The sequence below is a fragment of the Argopecten irradians genome, chromosome 4 (genome assembly GCF_041381155.1).
Source record: "Argopecten irradians isolate NY chromosome 4, Ai_NY, whole genome shotgun sequence".
NCBI lineage: Eukaryota > Metazoa > Mollusca > Bivalvia > Pectinida > Pectinidae > Argopecten > Argopecten irradians.
In genome coordinates, this window is record NC_091137.1 from 17,172,273 (window position 1) to 17,196,470 (window position 24,198).

A 24,198-nucleotide genomic window follows, 5' to 3' on the forward strand; every position below is an offset into this window, starting at 1 on the left:
TATAGTTTAGTTTGAGTTTAATGAGAGTTCCATACAAATCTAACTGCAAGTGTAGTTATTTATCATTAATAGTTCACCTAGGTATTCATCACAGTCTAGGTATAAGATGAGGTATAATGTCTGTAAATAATCATGATGGCTGAGATTAATATCATTCTCGTTGATTATCTGAAAAATTCATTGATATATATATATATCATTAGAGGATAAAAAAAGACATTTGGTGAGGCTATTTGTTAGCCCAACCTCACAACCTTTGTTATCTGTCAGAGGAGACCGGTGTGTTAGCTGGAACACCAAGGTAGTGGTTGGTAAGGAAGTCGGTTTCCTCCATTCTACTGATGGTTCGATACACGTCTCCAACCCCAATGCCGTCAGCATACCTGGTAACAATTATAATAGAATATCTTACTGCATATAGGAATAATGGGAAAATGGTATTATCAAATTAAAGGAAGATCTATGATTAATATCATATTGAAAGCTGTTTTTTTTCTTCAAATACACTGTTACTATAAGTTAACCTTGTACACATTTTCAATATCATTATTACAATAAGATTTAATTAACATTGAGAATGATTCTCTAAACTCTCATTTAATTTTAACTATTTTAAATATTTAAAAGTTACTGTTTTAACTTATTAATTTATGTTATCAATTAATTCTTTTCCCCTTTTTGGTTTATATAGAGATTAAACAGTGTTTTGATTGCGTTAAATGTGGTATGAACGCAATGGGATACAGACATATTCAATGTAGCACGTTAGCGCTACATGTAGAATATATCTGTATCCCATTGCGTTCATACCACCTTTAACGCAATCAAATCACTGTTCAATCTATTTATTTACATAGAATAAATAAGACATAGATATCTTACCTTCCTATTAAATCAACTTTCATAAAATAAATCAGACATAGATAACTTAATTGCCTAAGTTAACTTTCATAGAATAAATTAGACATAGATAACTTAATTGCCTAAGTTAACTTTCATAGAATAAATCAGACATTGATAGTTATCTTACCTGCCTAAGTTAACTTTCATAAAATAAATCAGACATAGATAACTTACCTGCCTAAGTTAATTTTCATAGAATAAATCAGACAAAGTTATCTTAGCTGCCTAAGTTAACTTTCATAGAATAAATTAGACATAGTTATCTTACCTGCCTAAGTTAACTTTCATAAAATAAATCAGACATAGGTAACTTACCTGCCTAAGTTGACTTTCATAGAGTATATCAGACATAGATATCTTACCTGCCTAAGTTAACTTTCATAGAATAAGTTTCCCTAAGTATATCACTCATAAATGTCTTCATAGCCTGAAAAATAACAAAAGCAGTTTAATTGTGTGGAAAAAAAACCAACATTATACATTTGTACATTGAAATAGTGTATTACAATAGCCTAAACAAGAGACCCATGGGCCTTAATGGTCACCTGAGTTCTGATGTAGAATGACACAACACATATAATTCTCTAATACCTACACGTGTAATACTGGCTGGGCCAGGCAATACACTCATGTCACCTGAAGCTGTGTTGCATGGCTACCCATGCAATAAAGCCTCATGACGTCACAGCATCAACAAAATTACTATTTTTTGGGGGCAATTTTAATAAAAAAAAAATTTAAGAAAGTAGGCTGGATTTACATAATTCACAATTTTGATTGGCCTAATGATGCCTAAGAAGGTTTGTGCATAATTTCATTGAAATTGCTTTCACAGTTTTGGAGAAGTCAAAAATGTAAATTGTTTGCAGACATACGACGCACAACGGATGACACATGACGGACAAAAGGCGATCAGAATAGGTTCAAGTGACTTCTTCTCAGGTGACCTAAAAACAACAAAACAAACAGCAAGAAAACCAATGACAGTAGATAATTTCTTAGTCATCTCAGCATGACCTCTGGCCTAAAATCGAAACATCTCGGGACACATTATATGTAGATAGTAGCCATTTATACTTTCGAGAGAATCAATTACAGTGAAGATTTCATAAACGACACGCCGATTGGCTAACCGTAAGGATCATGCTGAGGTGACCCGGAACAGGGCACTGTAAGATCTTGTTTTGGAGCGTAACGTAGTGGGGTGGAATTTTTAATTAGACTGAAGCAACATCATGATTCATTTATGTGGACAAACATCAAAACCACAGGTCTGGAATGTAAGAACCTTGGTAAATATTCATACAGCATTTTTTATGCTGGAGTAAAAAGGAATAGAATTACCAAGTATTACAGGGACATGAACCTTAGATAAGTTGTTCTGTATGCTTAGATATGGTATTCAGATGTTTATTGAATATTTTATTACAAGGATTGGTTATCTAAAACGACAGGAAAACATGGGGAATACCTACCCCTCAAATGATAACAAGAGGCCCATGGGCCTTAACGGTCACCTGACATCAAAAAGTAATTTGTCATTTAAGATCCAACATAATAGCTATGAGGGACTTTAACAAATGGTGTGTTAATTTTTTCCCTCCTGTATTCAACACAGAAGCTGAAGTAAATATGAACTGATGTTGATGAAACTCTGTATGCAATGAAGTCTTGGATGAATTTGGTTGTTATTTTTCTTTCTAATTTTATCATCCTATGGTCAGGTGACCTAAAAATTTTGGCCATTTGGACCCCACTGGGCTCCACCCCTCAGCCTTTGGGGATGAGACAGGGTCAAAATGACATAACAGCAAAATATCCTCTTGTGGTTATAATGTGAATCAAAAGTTTGAACAATTTCTAGTAGAGAATAAACATGATATACCCAAGAAGTATTCAATATAAACTATAGCAAACTTAGCCTCCTCCCCAGAGGCAAACAAAGAGGCCAAGGGCTATAAAATTCACAATTCTGATAAAGCACCACAATATCTTTAGAACACAAGGTCCAATAATAGCATTATTACAAAAGACATGAACTCTATAATAAAGTTACCGTCGAAAAATTCCCTTTTTCAAACTCATCCTAGATCTTGTTGATATAAGGCTACATACAGAGTTTCATCAAAATCAGTTCACATTTACCAAAGTTATCTTGTTCACAAGCACAATGATAAAATTAGAACAAAGGGCAATAACTTGTACGTTACTGTCGAATAATTCCCATTTTTGAACTCGTACGAAATCTTGTTGATATAAGGCTACATACAAAGTTTCATCAACCTCGGTTAACATTTACTCAAGTCATCATGTTCACAAAGTAAAGTTAACGCACGATGGACAATAGGCTATTGTAGTAGGTCACTATGACGTATGGTCAGGTGACCTAAAAAAAGTAACAGTGACCTTGACCTTGACCTGGCAATCCTAAAACTGTATCTTGTTGAAAATATTATGGTCCTTTAAATTTGTGTGAAGTTTGATCAAAATCACTCAAGGAATGAAGCAGCTAGAGCAATGAAAAGGATTTTCTAAAAATAGTAAAGGTGACCTTGACCTTGACCCTGCAGTCTTGAAATTCAAACTTTTTCAGTCCTTTGTATTTGTGTGCAGTTTGATCAAAATCACTCAAGGAATGAAGCCGCTAGAGTGCTGACAAAGAAATTATCTAAAAATAGTAACAGTGACCTTGACCTTAGTCTGGCAATCTTCACAATCAAACTTTTCCCAGATATTATGATCCTTTGTCTATAAGTAGGAAGTGTGATCAAAATCACTCAAGGAATGAAGCCGCTAGAGTGCTGATAAGGATTTTTCTAAAAATGGTAGCAGTGACCTTGAACTTGACCCAGCAACCCTGAAATTCGTACTCGTCCAAGATCTTGTTAATATTAAGCTACATACAAAGTTTCATCAATCTCGGACGGACAAAAGGCTATCGCAATAGGTCACCATGACCTCATGGTCAGGTGACCTAAAAATAGACCGTCATATTCTCTTTTTGGAACACAAAACGAAAGCTGGTCGAAAGCGAGATTATAATGAACGACTGGCTGACACACAACAAGGAATATTAGTTTTCCACATTTTAAGATTATTTTCTAATTAACTATTGTTGACCTATGATCCATATTTGTTAATATTTGTTATAAAACAATTTGTATTTAGCGTAAGAATGTTAAGTCAAAAGTCAACAAGACTTTTTATTCGATGAAGCACTGCAAAGAGTGGTTTTTGACTTATTGCACATATATACATCATTCACGCAAGTATAAAGTGGAAAGTTGCTCCCGTCTCTTGCATTTCAGCGATCCATAAATATTTACCTACTTTCCCAATCGCGCACATTATTGACTCTTGTCGTACTCCATTTTCTATCGGAATTCGTTTGTGTTCGCTTCACGCACCTTTTTGACCCACCATTTTGTTTACATTCATTTAATTTAATGTATGCAGTGCATTGTTGGAGGTCACTTAAGTTCAACACTACTATTTTTATCTACAAAATTTGACCGGGCCGGTTCAAAATACCGAATGATGGAATTTTCATTATAATTATTTTATTTGCCACATTTGCACAATAAGTAATATTAAGGTATCTGACACTTCTTAAATATGTATTTTACTCAAATTTACATGGTTTATTTAGGTTCATGTCCCTTTTATAACAGGGCTGAAAAGTCAAATCTTTTTGTTTATTCATTATAATCTCATTTGTCCCTTTTGAAGACCTCACATTTTATATGCATCATAGTAATAAAACCTTTCTATAAACTTGTAGGTATAGAAATGTAAATAGGACGAAACACGATTGGATGGAACACTATATGCCACCATATTTCATGAGAAGTTGAAATGTGTTTTTTTTAAAAGTAGCTTCAACTCATGAAAAATCTGCAATGGTTTTCTCTAGACAATGTCATACTTACAGAGTATATCATGTCCTCAGTTACAGATCCATGTACCTCTTGATCAATCACAGTCGGCTCAAATCTCACTCCGATCTGAGAAAAAATATTGCAATTCATGCAACACTTTATATAACAAAGAGTGTCAGAGAGGATCTGTATCATTGACAGATCAAATCTTATATTAATTTGCATATTTGACTGACTACTCTTAAGAACTAACTTTTTCCATGATAATTGTGTTGGGATAATTTTTCACACGATTTTGTTTTACATTGTACAGGATTTAAATAATTATACATTTGTACTGTATAATGTACTTATACTCTTTATTTTTTGTGGTGATTAGTATTGGTGAATTCTGATCCCCTGCAAAACACACACAATTTATTCACACTCAGAAACATGTTAGCTTATAATGTTACTTACTTAATGATAATAGTATTATAAATCCCAAAATTGTGTATTTGTTTCTATATATTCAAGTGTCATCAATTAATAACATGTTTCAAATCTATACTCTGGTTTCTACAGACTTTACTAATCATCCTTCTGTCGATACATCTACCAGCCAAGAAATAACTACAGGACACCAACCAAGAAATTCATAAAAGGAAACCTTTAACTTATTGTTTTCTACTAAAGATACTTCTGTTGATACATCTTTTAGCCAAGAAATAACTACAGGATACATTTAACTTATTGTTGCTGTGTATGCAGCTTACTTTGGTTGACAGATCCTGGACAAAGCGCGCCTGATGAGATTGAGGCAGAATTACCGGGTCACAATAAACCATCTCTTTATTCACTTCGGTCTTTATCTTCACCTTTGGAGGTTCTGAAATAATCAGTAAAATACTAAACTATGAGGTGTGAAAGGATGGCTTAATAGTGTTTCATGATGAGACCTTGTGACAAAATCCTACTACATATATCGGCTGCTTAATATGACAATAGTTTTTATTTATTAATTATTAATTCAATTTGTAATTAATTGTTTTAGAGCTGAATTAAGTGAATGCCTACTGAAAGACTTTCAATACTTATAGTTACATTTGATAAAAATTTTTTGATGAAATCCAAGAGATTTTGCATGTATGATGAATAAAGAATTCATTATCGTCAAAGATGAAACAGCCATTTGAACAGCCATCTTCCATATTAAATTGCTGTACGGCAATATCATCATAATAAGCGTATGGCAGTTCATAGACTGATAAATGCCAACTGCGCTTGATAAGATTATATAGTAGGGCGCAGTGAAAATGTCAATATAGGTAATTATCTTTAATGAATTTTTATTTATTATTTTGATGCCTATTCACACCTACCAACAGAGATTATATCGACATCCATCTCATCGGTATCATCAGCACTCCTTGCAGCATTTATATCATGTATACGGGACAAGATGACATCAGAGTCTGTTGCTGAAGTGTATCTTTTACCCAACATACTAGAATCAGCGCCGAGTTCTACTGGGGACGGATGAAGTGTTTTCTCTGAAAAATAGTAATAGAGTCTCGTTCAGAAGTTATCCTTCCCTGTACTTCCACACTTATTATATACCAATTACAGCGTCTATGCTGCTATTCAACGGTTTACACAGAAAAAAAATTGGTCAACAAGATTAGCCAATATGGTTTATAAAGATTATTTGCAAAGACACTAAAGCAATAAAACATGTGGTTACTATAATACTTGTAGCTTGTGAATCATTTGATTGCTATGTAGGTTTTAAATCGTAGTTGCCAAGGTGGATTACAAATGATATGGGTGCAATGGTAGGCAAATGTAGGTTTTAAATCTTGAATGCTATGGTGGATTATAAATTATGTAGTTTCCATGGTAACGTATTAACCATATGGTTGCCATGGTAAGAATTAACCACATGGTTGTCATGGTAGTTTACAAACCCTATCGTTACCAATGCAGATTTTAAATTGTGGTTGCCATGGTGGATTATATATCATGTAATTTCCATGGTAAGGTTTTAACCACATGGTTGACATGGTAAATTATGTACATACCTAGGAAATGTGGACTGTACACATGATGTCGACACCATACCATGATCTGTTTTGTCGTCCAGAGTGACTCCCCCTTGAATGTTGTTTCACCACTGAGATTCTTCAGCAGAGCAGATATTTCCTGACAAATGATGCTCTTTGCCACTGAAATGTAAAAACACAATTCTATCAAACCGTTTTTTATGATGTTTAAAAGAGATCTTAATTTTAGTAATTTGTTTTGAGGACTCTCCTCATTACCAGTGACCTACTGACTACCAGGTCTTCACATTTATTATCATGACAGTTTGCACTAGTCCGATGCCAACAACTAGTAATTTTATGGCTGGACTAGTGCCACTTGTAGTGAACTAGTCCAATTGGACTGGTGGCTCCCCACACGATTACAATTTCTATATTTACAAGAGCGGTGATCAATTGTATTTTTCAAAACATTTTGAGTGTGTTCTGTATGCGATTGTTTCTGTACGGATGCACCATTTTGTGAGAATTTGAAATGCATCAAAACTGTAATTTGTGACTAGTGATTAAACAGTCAGAATAGTAAAATTTTGGGGTTTACTAGTCCAAATGACTAACAGCAAAAAAAATTAACTTCACAGACTGTCATGAGATACACTATCATGTCATAATTACAGTACCAAAAGATTGATAATTCTTGAAACTAAAAATAGGGGCTCAAATATCATACCACAAATCTAGACATAATTGTTACAAACCTCTGAAGCTCGTCGTTTACCAACATTCCAGGATAGCCACTCCTCCAAGGATCGAGCACAGTACGGGTGAAGACTGCGATCTGAAATACATATAAAGCCTTTTAAAGTACATTCAGTTGATACTACGTACCAAATTCTTGGTTAACTGTAAACATCCTCCAGATTTGTATTGTGTGGATCAAGTATACCTGACACAGAGACACCATTTATTACACTACGAACACAGTCTTAATTAACTAGGAAATTTCATTTTAATATGATGATGTTTATCCTTTTGGCAAAATGTGATGAACAGTATTTTGTGTTTTGAAGTTTTAGTATAGATTGTGATTATGTTTGATTGCATTTACAGATAATTTTGTTTCCATGAAATTAAGAAAAAGTGCCATCCTCTTTGATAAGTACGGTCAAGGCTTTTTAGGTGAGAAGGATTTGTCACTGTCTCTTTACACTACTAAACACCATACCTATGAACCAGTAATAAAAACTATTTTCTCAACATATGCTTGTCTTATCAAGTCAAAAGAAACACCAATTAAAGCTTAATAAATTTCACAATGTCTATTCAGCGAATATCAAAGGAAAATCAGTTGTCGCCCGATGTTGACATTATGGTCAATGCACAACCAAAAAAGCGCTTGCGACGTATTCATCCAAAAAACCACAAGTAACAAATCCTTCTCACTTATAAATCCTTGCTCAAGTTGGTACAGTTCAGTGAAATGACATACCAACGTTCTCACAAATCACGGGGTGTCTCTTCACAGCTGCCTTCACCAGAGACAATAAGTCATGGAAACTCGAAACACTGAAAAGAAAACGCAAAAAAAGATAAATTTTTGTAAATGCATACCAGCCACATATTTTAGCAGTCATTACGACAAAACCAAATCTACTAGCACCAAATCTAGCAGCCTGTGTCATTACCCCATTAAACCATATACATATAGCCAGTTATTTTCAAACAATAAAACACAATAAACAACAAACAATATGTATTGATAAATGGTTGAAATATATATATACCCTTAAAGCCGATAGCGAAAGTTTTAAAGCCCCCCATCCTTTTTCTTTTGTTAGAATTGCGGAAATTTTGACCTGTGAAAATAACTAATCTGCACATGATATTAGATAAGTAACAGATGAGATAAACTTACCTGATGGGTGGGACTGTAGCTGGTTTGAAAGGAACCGTCTCATAACATTTCTTCTTCTTGGCATTAATTATTTTCTTCTGTTGACTGGATGACTCGTCACTAATAACATACTTATTATTGACTTTTTCATGAAGCCAGGGCGAGGTATCTGTGAGATTCGGTGGGTGGTCCTCGTCTGTGACTGGGTTGAGTTCTGGAACGTGTATCAGTAGTTTTTGACTCCCGATGGTAGCCATCATAGTTTTACATTGACTATTTTGAATTAAGTCTGTTGTCTTCCCTGTGCCACTGTTTACAATAGTCTTGGCGTCTTGGTCCCTCGATGAGGTGAAGGTCATTAAAGGTCGTAAGGTGCTACAGGTTGTCTGACAAGAAGTAACTGTTGAAACAATCTTAGATGTTTCCCCTGAAAGCAGAGACGTTTTACCACCTAAACATGACCCAAGTGACTGCCCGTTTAACAAAGTCACAAATGGTTTTTGGTCTGAATTGGGTAACAGAGTTTTCACTTTTGATGTTGATGATTTTGAAGTATTGTTGAAGGATATCATGGTTTTGCCAGTTAGTAAACTCTGTGTCTCAACTTTCTTTATCTGAGATTCCACTACATTGCTTTCTGTTGTTCTTTCTTTAATATTCCCCATTCCATTGGATGGTAATACTGACGTTTGTGGCAGGGTCCCTGGTGGGTTTGGTGTGGAAGATAAACTCTGTGGCCCTTGATCACTGGTCAATGTCGTTCCTTGACCTTGCAGTTTAAATGTGGTCATTTTCTGTGGTGTATTTGGTGGGGTCTTTCCTTGACTGCTGTCCACTCTCCCCTTGCCAACCATTTTCAACCCTTGAGGTGTAACCTTGAGATGACCTGAGGTTGACAATGGCCCTTGACCCCGTTGACCCTGAGGCTGAACTTTTGAAGTAGAAATGTCTGGTAATTTATCTTTTCCTGTTTCAGTATTAGATTCACTGTTTAATAGATTAGATTGTGATTTTGTTGAAGACACTGTAGTTAGTGAAGACAAGGCTCCATCCCTCTTTTCTGGGGAAACATTTGGTGTGGAATATTTGTGATCTATCTTTTGATCTGAAAACAGATCTTTAACAACTTTAGATGACATTTGAGTTGGATCTTCTGTGCCTGCTTTCACATGAAATACAGTGCTAGGTTTCTTGAGATCTACTGTACACACAGCACTCTGAGGCCTTTGAGAACCTCCGGACAATAAAGACTTCTGCAATTCTGATTGGCCGGCACTATTTTGTTGCATTACCTGGGTTGGTAGTTGTGGTTCTACTTTTATCAGTAGTGAGGAAGGTAAAGAATGACCTTTTGATGACAATGCTGGTAACGAGGTTTTTTGGTCCAGAGACGTATGAGGTAGAAGTGATTTCTGCTGATGGGAGGTAACTCTAGTCTCTCCAGTGGTGGTGGCTCCGACGAGAGAACTTGTCGTAGAGCTGGATATTGTTACAGTAGAAGAGGTATTGTGAGTGGTAGTTTTAGTGACTGTCGTTGACACCTGCTTGAGTAGATGGTGCGGCACTAGGAAAATGTTTCCCGAGTTATCTTTACACCGTACGTATAAGGTCTGAGCAGGTGCAGGTAGATTTACGGGGTTGGCAGGCACAGGCTCATTGGCAGGAGCTCCAGCTACCTTGCCTGTAGGTGTAGACACCTGTTTCTGAGGTCTAGTGCCTTCTGTCTGGTTGGAAGTGACAATGTGAAAGGATGGTGTCTTACTTCCAGATGTGGAGCCACCAGTCACAATCATATTTGTAGGTATTCCAGGTACACCCTGTGTTACTGTTTTACTAGACGGTTTAGCACTGTCTGTCACACAAACAGACCCAGCTCCGCTGAGTGAACCCAAACCTTGTAACACAAACGAAGACGGACTCTGAGCTCCTCCCAACCTGTTTACTGTCCCAGTCTGTACAACAGCCTGTGAAGATATGGATGATGTTTGACCTGTTGTGGTGGCTGATTTACCCGCTGACGTTTTCTTCAGTAGTGACTTCCCCGTCTGAGTTGGCTGTTTCGTCTCTATTGGTTTCTGTACACCTGATATGGAGCCAAACCCACCGAGCACCACCTGTACCCCTGATGTACCAGAAAGCAGCAGTGTCGACCCTGGACGTGACGGAGAAGCTTGTTGTGTGACTACACCAAGGCCAGCCTGTGGCGACATAGTACCACTTGGTGTCTTTCCATCCAGGGAATTCACCAAAAGATTTCCGACAACTAAACTTGAGGACAAAGTGCTTGTTGGGTTAACAATAGATAGTCCTTTGGTGTTGTTTACGACCTTCATTTGTGACGGTCCTCCTAAAGAGCTTCTCGGTTTCTGTGGCGAAGGACTGCCTAAGGAGCCATTACCACTCTTTATAAAACAGTTTTCTTTATTTGATAGGAGTGTAATGGCAGTGCCATTGTCTGTATTTCCCTGAGGTTTGCTTTGAAAAGAAGTTACGTCCTCTATCAAAAGTTTTTGATCAGTTGTGCTTGCTTTCTTTGGCGTCATGTGCTCTTTAATTGTAAAATTAAGATCTAGTTCCTCCTGCTTGGCCCCTGAATGTTCACCGGTTTCTCCGTTAACAGTGGATGAAGCCACCTGTTTACTGCTCTCTTTTTTGTTCCCATTTTTGTATTGCTTTGTTCTCTCTGGAATGAGGTCCCGCTCTAGTTCCACATCAACAACCTGAAATTGTAAACAATGCTCGACCATGAGCATAAAATACTGAACTAGATCATTCCTTAATCAAAGGCTTTTTAAACAGGGAAAAACCTTTAATATGAATAGTTTCTAAATGTTGATCTTATTCCATGAAAGTAAAAATGTATCAAAATTAGCAACAACCATTCCCAATCTAAGCATTTAATACTACAAACATGGTAATTGGATTGATTTCTGATTTTTTGCAAATATTAGATAAGTATTTATTTTCAATTTACAATAAACAACACAGATATTCCAAAATGATTGAGATTGTGAAAATTTTTGAATTCATCACTATCGTGCATTGCACAAAATGAAATCTAGTTAGTACATACTGTTTCAGCTCCAAGTGTTTGCAGACCAGTGTAAGTTCTGTCAAGCTGCGTAAAAATAAAATAATATTTAGTAAGTTTTTATTTCAAAAAATGACAAAGAGCAACTTTTACTTGCTTTTCCAAAAAAGGAATTAGTGACAAAAATGTCTATGCTTGCTGAACCATGTTGAGACATCATGTATGATGTACTTACTTTGAGTTGGTGGATAATGTCTAAGCGTTTGTTTCTTGAATCCTTGAAATGTAGTTGAACTCTGACAGGAAATTCTCCCCAGCCTCTTCTTGTTAAGTGAAACGGAGGATTACTGAAAGAAATATTTTAAACAAAATGAAACATGAAATATCATATTTCAAAATTAATTATACTGTGAACATACCTAATACAAGGCTATTTTCGTAGGAATTGATTTGGCAGTGACCATGGCTGTACTGTAGTACTAACAAGGGCTGACAGGTTCATCTTCATGTACATTTTGTTGATTTGTTGTTTTAATCAAAATTTGTCATGTGAGGTTCTGATGTAGAGGTTCTGTGTTGCGCATATGTGAAGTTGGTGTCAAGACTGATACAATGCATATTTTAGGGGCAAGGCCTTGTTCAACAGCAGATGAAAAAAAATATACAGAAAAAAAATCTCTTAACTCCAGAAAACAAAGATTCTATTGTTCATTAATATTTCAGACTTGTTTTACTCTATTTTCGAGATATGAGTAGAACATTAATCATACATTACATTCAATTTAGTAATCTGGTAGCCTGTAATTTGGCATCCCTTAAAATTATAAGTTAAAACTCACATTTACCAATTTTCAATGAATTGCAGACGAAAAATTTGAAAACAGGAAGTTGGCCCCGCGACAGTCTTTCAAAATACGACAGTCTTTCAAAATTTTTATCAAATTGATCAGCATCCATTAATACTTCATTTTACCAATTTTCATTGAAATTAGAGACCGAAATATAAAAACAGGAAATTGGCCAATCAGCCATCTTGGAATACCAAAATCTTTTCGAAAATATTAACATGTTGTTCGGCATCTCTTAAAACCCCCATAGACCAATTTTCATATAGATCAGAGACTGAAACCTGAAGAACAGGAAATGAGCCAGCGGCCATCTTGTACTTTAGGCCCAGAAAAAAGTCTTTATGCACCATCCCACATCCTATGAAGTATGTCTACCAATATTCAAGATCATCAGCCTAGTTGTTTCTGAGAAAAGTGTCAGAAACCATTCCGGCGGAAGAAAGTGGAAGAAATAATAATAATAAGAAGAAAAACCTGAGTAAAAATAATATGTCCCCCCACTTCACTTGGGGGACATAATTATCCACTGTGAATCGTTAATATTTTACTAGCTTATTGTCAATCCTTTCCACTCATGATACTCTTGTTTATTGTAATAGAGTTTTATTTACATTCATTTGATAACATGAGCGACTCTCAACAGATCATATATAGATTGTAGTGCTAGAACGGGTAACCAGATAACCGGTTCACGGTTCGGTTTCAGCTTGTGTCCGGTTAGCATTTTAGCTATCCCATAACTGCCATATACATTTTGTATGGCAAAAATACTCCTCAAAGTAATGAAATTTCTGTACTAACGATCGTCTTCACCTATAGTATAAAGTATATATGCTTTCAGAAGCCTAATTTTTTAATGAAATTAAAAGTGTTACGACAACGTTTAATTAACAGTGCTATTATCGGAAACTGGGTCATCACTAAAACGCTTTTAAGTGTCACTTGGCTTCTATACAAACATTCCAGTTCCAGTGAGTGTGATGTGCGCAAGTGCCGTGTGCAAAAGAAACCATGTGCAAGAAGTAGGCCTACTCTGACACTGTAAGGGTTTACACCGATTTCTATTCACCGTCATGGTTTTATTAAAAACAAACAAAATAAATCTAATTCAAAAATAAAAAAATCTTTGTGTTAAATGAGTGTTTCATGAAAGATATGAACAATTGCTATGGAATCAAGACAAAGTATGACAAATTCATGGCATCGTTGTACAACTGTAACGTTACTTAAACAGCTACAAAATGAAATTGTATGGTTATCCGGTTACGGTTTGGTTAATCATATCCTGTTAACCAGTTGGCATTTTTAGTAACCGCTCCAGCATTAGATTGTATACATATAAATGTACCTCAGCATTAGATTGTATACATATAAATGTACCTGACTTCCACAAGATCATTTGGCCTGTAGCTGGGGTGAAGTAGAAACCAGACCTTCTTAACAAAGTGGTCAATATGGGGATGGTCCTTCGGCCCTCGGACATACACCATCCACTTATGTGTGGGTTGGTCATTCTCCTCACGCCGGTCAACAGGAATGTATTTAGACACATTTCCAACAATGATTCTTTTCTTCACTTTAGCCCTGATGGATCGACAGCTGGCCGGAGCTGTATCACTAACTTCCATTGACACATCTTTAACATCTCCAGGCTAAATTTTTAAAGAGATGACATTTATTTAAATACAAAATCATTTCAATGGATTTTCTCTCTTTTATTCTATTTGCTTAAATAATAATTAAGTTAACCTCTTGAAAATGAAGATATTTCAATGACTACTGTAAACCAACATTTTTTGTGTGCGTGATTTATTTTCTATAACACTATCACCAATTTTATGTGACACAATACATTATTAGATAGACGATTGGAACTTGACAAGCTCTTACTATAACACATATCACCATTTATTATGTGACACAATACATTGTTAGATAGATGATGGGAACTTGACAAGCTCTTACTATAATACATATCACCATTTATTATGTGACACAATACATTGTTAGATAGATGATGGGAACTTGACAAGCTCTAACTATAACACATATCACCATCTATTATGTGACACAATACAATGTTAGAATGATGGGAACTTGACAAGCTCTTACTATAATACATATCACCATTTATTATGTGACACAATACAATGTTAGAATGATGGGAACTTGACAAGCTCTTACTATAACAAATATCACCATTTATTATGTGACACAATACAATGTTAGAATGATGGGAACTTGACAAGCTCTTACTATAACACATATCACCACTAACACCAGGAGTTACCTTCCTACACACTTTGTATAACTTTTTATTAAAGAGTACAGTACATGATAATCAATGTCATGGAAAGATTTGAATAGCCTCCCCTTATTGCTTACTTCATTCCAGACATTTGAATAGCCTACCCTTATTGCTTACTTCATTCCAGACATTTGAATAGCCCCCCCCCCTTAATGCTTACTTCATTCCAGACATTTGAATAGCCTCCCTTATTGCTTACCTCATTCCAGACATTTGAATAGCCTCCCCTTGATGCTTACTTCATTCCAGACATTTGAATAGCCTCCCCTTATTGCTTACTTCATTCCAGACATTTGAATAGCTTCCCCTTATTGCTTACTTCATTCCAGACATTTGAATAGCCTCCCCTTAATGCTTACTTCATTCCAGACATTTGAATAGCCTCCCCTTATTGCTTACTTCATTCCAGACATTTGAATAGCCTACCCTTATTGCTTACTTCATTCCAGACATTTGAATAGCCCCCCCCCCTTAATGCTTACTTCATTCCAGACATTTGAATAGCCTCCCTTATTGCTTACCTCATTCCAGACATTTGAATAGCCTCCCCTTGATGCTTACTTCATTCCAGACATTTGAATAGCCTCCCCTTATTGCTTACTTCATTCCAGACATTTGAATAGCTTCCCCTTATTGCTTACTTCATTCCAGACATTTGAATAGCCTCCCCTTAATGCTTACTTCATTCCAGACATTTGAATAGCCTCCCCTTATTGCTTACTTCATTCCAGACATTTGAATAGCTTCCCCTTATTGCTTACTTCATTCCAGACTCCAATGTAACAAGGTCATTGAAACAATACTCAAGTATTAGTACTTTTTATTTAAGACTCTATAAGTACTCTTACTTTAGTATTTAACAAATCCACGGACTTCATGAAGACCATGGATAAAATGAACAATATTGAATTCATATTGTATTGTACCCTTAGGCCAAATAAAATTTTTTGTTTGTTTAGGGTCACATGAGGCCAAAAAAATAGGGTAGGTAGGTCGGATATTTCTTTTTTAAATATTTCATATAATTTTCATTTCACAGATTTATTGCCTATGTACTTGCATATTTTTAAATATGCATTAAAATGTCAGTTTATATTGTTCACTATACATAACATGCTGCTAAACATTGTCTCTTTCTCTTTTACAAATAATTGTCTTTTAATGTTTCTTTTCTTCTTGTTTCAATTTTGCAATATATGTTAGATTCTAGGCCTATATATTTAATAATGGAAAAACTTACCTTTTTCATTTTCGCTTTATAGACTTGTAGATATACAGAATAATCTACACACAGACTACATACTATCAAAGAAGTTTGAAATATAATAAGTGTAGAGTGGAAATTTATGTCATGCTTAGTTTTTATTAGTTGTTAAAGTTAAAATTTATTTGTATTGTAAAATAACAGTTTTATACTATTTAGTTGATAGTTTTAGTTTATCTATGTGCAGTATGTATAGTGTATATATACAAACATAGGACAGTTAGGGACCAGGTGGCCACGTGCATGTGCCCATCTGGGGTCGTTACATATACGTAGGGAGCTAGGGCACCGCATTCCGTTTTCCATATAAGGAGTTGTTTACGACTAGGGCTGTGTATTAGGGTCCACTTTGATGGACAGGTTGCGTAAGGTGTTCGTATTAATAGTAACAGAGAGCTAAATTAAGGTAGTGATCACTCCGGCCAGCCAATTAGAGTTAGGTTGGGAGGGGGGATGGAAGTAGGTAGAAATACGTAATCGTAGTAAGATTCAGCCAATGAACGTGAGAATGAAGATGGAAGGAGCGAGGTTTTAGCCAATTAGAGGACAGTATGTAAGTGGTATAAAAGGGGTGCACGGGACGAAACGACAGATTACATGAAATTTTGGGACTTACTCCACGCATCTCAGGATCAGTTATTTTAATTCGAATTACTTTACTACACTTAGTGTGTTTGTGCCTATGGGATTATACTTGGGATGTACTGTACGGATATTTCCTACATGTGTCAGTGATGTGATATATACGGATTACTATATCATTCTTAGTGTGTTTGTGACTATGGGATTATACTTGGGAAGTACTGCATGGATATTTCCTACATGTGTCAGTGATGTGATATATACGGATTACTATATCATTCTTAGTGTGTTTGTGACTATGGGATTATACTTGGGATGTACTGTACGGATATTTCCTACATGTGTCAGTGATGTGATATATACGGATTACTATATCATTCTTAGTGTGTTTGTGACTATGGGATTATACTTGGGAAGTACTGCACGGATATTTCCTACATGTGTCAGTGATGTGTGACTTGGATTATACTATATACTTAGTGTGTTTGTGACTATGGGATTATACTTGGGATGTACTGTACGGATATTTCCTACATGTGTTAGTGATGTGATATATACGGATTACTATTCATTCTTAGTGTGTTTGTGACTATGGGATTATACTTGGGAAGTACTGCACGGATATTTCCTACATGTGTTAGTGATGTGATATATACAGATTACTATATCATTCTTAGTGTGTTTGTGACTATGGGATTATACTTGGGAAGTACTGCATGGATATTTCCTACATGTGTCAGTGATGTGATATATACGGATTACTATATCATTCTTAGTGTGTTTGTGACTATGGGATTATACTTGGGATGTACTGTACGGATATTTCCTACATGTGTCAGTGATGTGATATATACGGATTACTATATCATTCTTAGTGTGTTTGTACTTGGGAAGTACTGCATGGATATTTCCTACATGTGTCAGTGATGTGATATATACGGATTACTATATCATTCTTAGTGTGTTTGTGACTATGGGATTATACTTGGGATGTACTGTACGGATATTTCCTACATGTGTCAGTGATGTGATATATACGGATTACTATATCATTCTTAGTGTGTTTGTGACTATGGGATTTATACTTGCATTTGGGATGTACTGAATACTTCGCGATTATGGATATCACCTAGCAGTGAACTTAAGTGAAACAGTGTACCAGTGTGTGTGTTCCTAATGGATTTATTGTGAACTACATTACGTGGATGTTTATGTGAACAAATTATGTGAGTTTTAAAGTGAACAAATTATGTGAGTTTTAAAGTGACGTTTTCTAGTTTTCCCTGCCGTAGTCACCTTCCATCACGGACTTACGATATACAATAGCGTCACGTCAAAGCTTAAGTGCTATCACATTTTGGAGAAACGCAACATAAATATGTACATTTGGATTGAAATAAAATATTTAATTTACAAGGGATATTTAACCCAGACAAAACCCCAACACTTAGCGCTGTCACTCACCGGCACCGCAGTACTGACACAACACGCTAGCCATACCATGCTGAAAGTGGGCCACATGCCAAAAATACCCACTGACAGGACCTAGAATATTGTGCCTAAGGTGTTAATTAATTGGTGATTGCCATTCATAATCCAATTGTCATGTCTGGTTGGCGTTTTGCGTCTGTACCTCGGTTAGTATGCCTGCGTTTGGCCAGCCGGCTCACCTGTCATGGCCGCCATTTTTCGGGTGCGTTTGATTGCAAAGTCCCAAACCCAAACGAAAATGATGCATCACAAGATTTTCAATTTTTCTTAATAAAAAGTTTAGGGTTGGAGGGTAAAATCTAGGTAGGGTCAGAGGACCCTGAACAGACATTTTTTTTTTTTTTGGCCTTAGAGTTTCTCCTATTCTTTGATGAGTTTGTAAAGCTTGAGTTACCTCCTCTTTAGTAACGTGAGTTGATGACAGGAGAGTTGAGTCTGTATTTACTGTGTCAGATGATAATGTCTCAGCTGGGGTTTCTGTCTTGATTTCGGCAGTAAGTGAGGGGTACCCCTTCGGGGTTTTCCCTAGATGTTGTTTCACAGCTGGGTGAATGGAGGGTACCTGTTCTGGATCTGACATTTTACCCTGAAATAAACACAGCCTTATCAAAGGGCAATTCTGATAATAACTTATCAAATAACTGGGAAAAGAATCTTTGCATAACATCACGAAAGTGGTATAGGAAATAATTAAAATGAAAGCTTCCAAATTGAATCACATTGATTGAATAAGGAAACATTAAGAAAATATTTTTTTAAATAATTTAGTTATTCTCTGAAATCATTCTTGTTAAAGACCAACATAATATTTCATGTAGATAGAATATCTTAAATTGAAAGAAATTAAAAATTTAACTAATATACCACTTAGTAAGTTCAGAAAAAAAATAGTTTGTGTTGCCAATCAATTGTCAGTATTCTGCCCCATGATGAATGTATCAAGAGAACTGACTAATCTGAGATATTCTTACCTGCCATAGTTTGGTCTGGCCAGCAGAACCATAGTAGTTAGCCACAATGCAGGCTCGCAGTCTATCCATGATAAGTCTGGTTTGATTTAACCTCTGTAGAATATCAAGGTCAAGTAACACACATACACACATGGCAGCAGATATACAATGTATATATTCATCAATATCAATTAACATTGCTATTTCAACAACCTCCTTGAAAACTAAAATTTCTCATATAAACTAATGTATTGACCTTGACCTAATAAACCAGCTTATTTCCGTAGCTACTTAATTTTGTGTTTTCATGCCTAAAAACTTTTTCATTATGATTTATCTTCACAATCTCAACTTCGATCATGGGGATACATAAACCTGAATTTGAAACATTTTTGTGGCAATATATTCTTGTGATTACTTAATTATCACCTGCAAAATACGAATGATTTAATAGCACACAAATAGATGTTGGTTTACAGTTTAACATTACATTTTTAAGAAAAAAAAAACAGTCATGTAATGTTTCAGTGAATGGTTAATTCTATTGAACTACTGTATGCAATTGATATAAATATAACTAGTTGACAATATAAGTAATACTAATGTGTTTCAGTTTGGTAGAGGGATTTCCCAGTACTTAGACATCGGTACACTACTGTACCTGGTCTATCAGGTCGATCTCCATCTCTCTGCTGTGTACTTCAGCTGCAAATTCTTTCTTGATGATATTTTCAATCTTCAATCGAGTGGCAACTTTGGCTAAAAAAATAAATGACATGCAGAAGTTAATTAAGTTACACTATTTAAGGTTAATTTTGTTATCACTGATCATGATTATGTGTGACTTGTTATAAATGTATCATCTCAGTGTTATACTTCTTACTTTAAAAATGCTCCATCGCCGACAGAGCATAAATGTTATTCATTATTTGAACAATAATTGGTGTTTAATCGTGTATATATATGCCGAATTAACACAAAAATAATATAAAATAATTTATTTCGCCTTTGGTGCATGCGCAATCAGTACTTCATTCCATATAGAATATAGTAACACAAATTTTTTTCGGAATGCAATTAATGACTTTTCATATTTTTCACTTGAAGTAAAATTAGAAGCTCAAATTTTTCAATGTTGGTAATGGTGTAAAGTAAGTAACTTTTGTAACTACAGAAAAATATTAATTGTCTGCTACTGTTTTTGATAGTGAAAAAATACCATTTGTCGGCGGTGGAGCATCTTTAAAGAAAATAAACATAAAATATATACATGTAGTCTACTAATTAGCATGCCTATCAACCGAGAACTCATCATGTTCAGTGCACTATGTTTTTGTCAAGAATAAATTTGAAACTCAATTAAATTCCAAAACTGACAATATAGTAATAAGGTTTCTGATTATTTATATACTAAGTCTCCTTCAATGTATGTAACTGTAGCAGAATGCGATTACATGCTTATTACAAAGCAACTTAATCAAGTATCAAATGATCAGTTCCAGAGATTGATGATTTATATGAAGTATATACCAGTAAATGAAGAACCATAATGTTGCTATGTATCTGAAAATTATTATCTGCTTACCATCTTGTTCTAAAACTCGTTGTCTTTTGTTTTGCTGTTCAGTTACATCTTGGTAGTCTGGATCCACTTCAATCCTAGACCTCTTGGCAGCCATTTTGATATCACATGATGCTAAATGAGGAAAGACAATAGAAATCAATAAAATAATGGTATTATTTGGAATATACTCAGGGATAGAATTAAACTTTTTAAGCCACTATCCATTTTTGGCAAGCTGGTAAAATTTCAACTCGCCAAATCAATAACTTGTTTGCCACTTTGAGATTATCATTATTAAACTCAACCAAATTAATTGATAAATATTATATTTATTTATTGTATATTATACAAATATTTCATGGGTTACTGTGCTCTAGTTCATAATATTTAACCTGAGGTGATGGTAATCAACAAATGTTATATTGCACGAGGCCAAAGGCCGAGTGCAATATAACATTTGTTGATTACCATCACTGAGGGGTAAATATTATAAACTAGAGCACAGTAACCATGGAATATTTGTTTTATTACATAATCACCAGTTTTTCAGTTGAATATTTTTTTATAAAACGAATACGACAATCACTTAACAAAATCACCAACACCGTACCGTACGGAAAAAAGCCCACGTACATCACGTTGTAACTCCGGTTTGGATGTCTTATTGTCTGTTTTCACATTATTAGACCTGCTTGCAGCCTTTTGATCTAATACATTCATCGTGTCCGTCCTTTACTCGGTACAGTAAAAGTCTACATGACGTGCTTGATTCGAGATCTATAAATCCAGCGCGAAATTGAACGTGAACCTTTGTGATGTCATAATAACGTAACTCACTGTTACTCGCAATTCCTCGGAAGTTTTTCTAAAAAACTAGACAACAACAGCGAGGTGTTCCTAAAGGCGTGCAATATAACATCTCGAACCGTGCAATATAACGTTTCCATGGAAGCGTGCAATATAACTTCGAACCGTGCAATATAACAAGGTTTTATTGAACGGTCGGTGTAATAGTTGAAAATATTATATTTCTTCATATATAGATTGGTGTAAACAAATATATATATATAAATATATATATATATATATAAAACAATAAATGTTTTACATTTTAGTGTCACTATATAAGTGTAGTTTAGTAACTTTTTATTTCCAGAATGACCATTATGTAGCAGTTTGTGCAAATAAAAAAAAAAAACACATGTTTAAAGTGTTTTTGTCTAAAAGTAACTGTAAATAACTTTTTTGTCTTGTGTATGCTTTTGCAATTTTGCTGGCTGAAAGAACTTTGTTATGTCAACCATTTTAGCAAACTAGGTTAAATATTTGGAAGAATGATTCTTTTTCACAGAACACCTCTAAACTTTTCCATACCAAATCAATGTCACTGTTTTTGAGATGCTTGAGTATACAGTATTTCAAAGTGTAGACCAGACATGCCACTATTTGTGTGGAACGTTGTGCTTTCGTTTCACGATTGATTTAGGCTATACTTTGGCACATAATCTATGACAGGTGTATGCCTATTGATTGTAATATTTAGTAACAGTATATGTATTTAGAATGACGTACGATGCACCTGCTCGCCAAAAAATGCAAATACTATATTTTTCAACTCGCCATTTCAAAAACCAACTCGCGTTTGGTGAGTGTGCGATTGTTAATGTCGAACCCTGATACTAATTGTTTTTCTTGAGATTTCCTAAATCTCAACCCAAGACTCTCTAACCATCTTCCATGGGTTATTTAGTTAGGCGCCAATGTAGAAGAACAGGAAAAATACACATTCCTGAATCGAAAACGGCCTCCAGTGTGAAAAACTGAGGTTCTAGATATACCGACTGAGCCAACGAATCATGCTCCATTAGCTGAGTGATGGAGGCCATATTTAACACTATGCACAAAACACACCGACCCACTCATTTTACACTTGCATCGAGAAACAAGGGAGGAATTTAGTGGAAATAGACTGGGTCAATCATCGCTGATAGGGTAGCTCGATTGTTAGAATGAATAATCACTAATCTACTGTTTCAAGCACTTATGTGATCCACATCAGGCACTTAGAGGCTGATAAGAATATATTTTTCGAATAATATCCATATTTAACTGTATTGTTCTTACAACTATGATCGATATTAAATTCACAAACCTTTCCATCATAATTTTTCATCAAGTGGTAAAATTCAAGGCAAGCACAACACACATACACGTAATATTCTGTTCAAATATGCCGCCATGTTTGATTTACCGGAAACCATGACAAAATGAAACACTCAACAGGTAAAATGTTTTGAAGTTTAAAAACGCCAACAAATTAAGAACAAACATTATGAAACTGAACAAATGTAAGTATTATTTGGAATTTAGGGAAGAAGAATTTCTTAAATGTGTGTTAAAAACTCTGTGACACTATATATCTTCCATTTAAACATTTGTAGGTCATTCCATATATGGTACTTAGTTGCCATATTTGGAGTAGACTTTCTAACAAGAAGCATCAGGCGGCCAAGTGAACTGTGTCGGAGATGTGAGCCATTCAAATGTAAATAAATAATTATTTTATGTTACAAGTGTTTGATATTGTTGAAATTAATAACACATTTACATGACACCCGTGAAATGTTACATTTTCACCGCTGGATATTTTGCAAAACTATGGTCAATATGACTTGATAGTAGCTCTAACAACGACCATTTGTCAGAAATCTTCCGTCCGACATTCAGAGCTACGTCATTGCAGCTACTCGATCGATAGAGAATGTGACTAGTGTTTGGAGGTCCTAGGTTTGAACCCTGTTCTGGATGCTACATTTCTCCTCTCCTTATACTCATGATCTGTACCTACTCTTAAACGTGTATGAGGTCTTATTCCACCTTGATATCGATTTAGTTGGATACACATCACTAATTGAATTTTGTAATTATAACAGACGCTTAAAGTATTGAAATAAAACGTTTTACAGTGGTCATTCTGTTCGTACTCGGTAATGTTTACACAGATCTATAAAGGATGGGTTACGTGATAAACAACCGATTATTTAGCGAAGCTGACAAAGCACGATACACACTCGCATGTCTTCTGTAAAGTGAGAGCTCCAAGATTCACATAACTTATAAGGTCATAAAATTTACCCGATTATTAAAAAATAAATTATTTGCAAATGATTGGAATGAATAAAAATACTTTAGAACGGAAATCGTTTCCCCTCATGCGTGCATCGCAGTAGGCTAATGAATTTCCCGGGTTTTCGAGGTGCTCGAGATCCGTCCCAAAAAAGGGTTTTCATTTCCAAGACGTTTATTTAAGACCTTTACACTGCTTAAAATAAATATTTCGCAATTACTTCTAAAACATGCTTTTCAAATACCCTGTCGCATGTCCTACAGCAATGGATGTATGAAATAAAATCATTTCTTCTTACATTATTGCATGGAGGCAGCCATATTGTCATCGATCTAGT

General features: G+C 35.2%; 1 protein-coding gene across 1 annotated transcript; it reads right to left on the reverse strand.

Annotated features, from left to right (window-relative positions):
• On the reverse strand, positions 1–24,198 carry LOC138320798 (YEATS domain-containing protein 2-like). Its single transcript, XM_069264016.1, is given in 18 exon segments — positions 1–383; positions 1,266–1,330; positions 4,833–4,907; positions 5,537–5,649; positions 6,143–6,313; positions 6,842–6,950; positions 6,953–6,985; positions 7,561–7,640; positions 8,292–8,368; positions 8,718–11,416; positions 11,770–11,814; positions 11,963–12,074; positions 13,956–14,227; positions 18,615–18,806; positions 19,192–19,284; positions 19,832–19,929; positions 20,756–20,866; positions 24,160–24,198. Coding segments are annotated over 17 exon segments (4,452 nt in total). The 5' UTR covers positions 20,850–20,866; positions 24,160–24,198; the 3' UTR covers positions 1–259.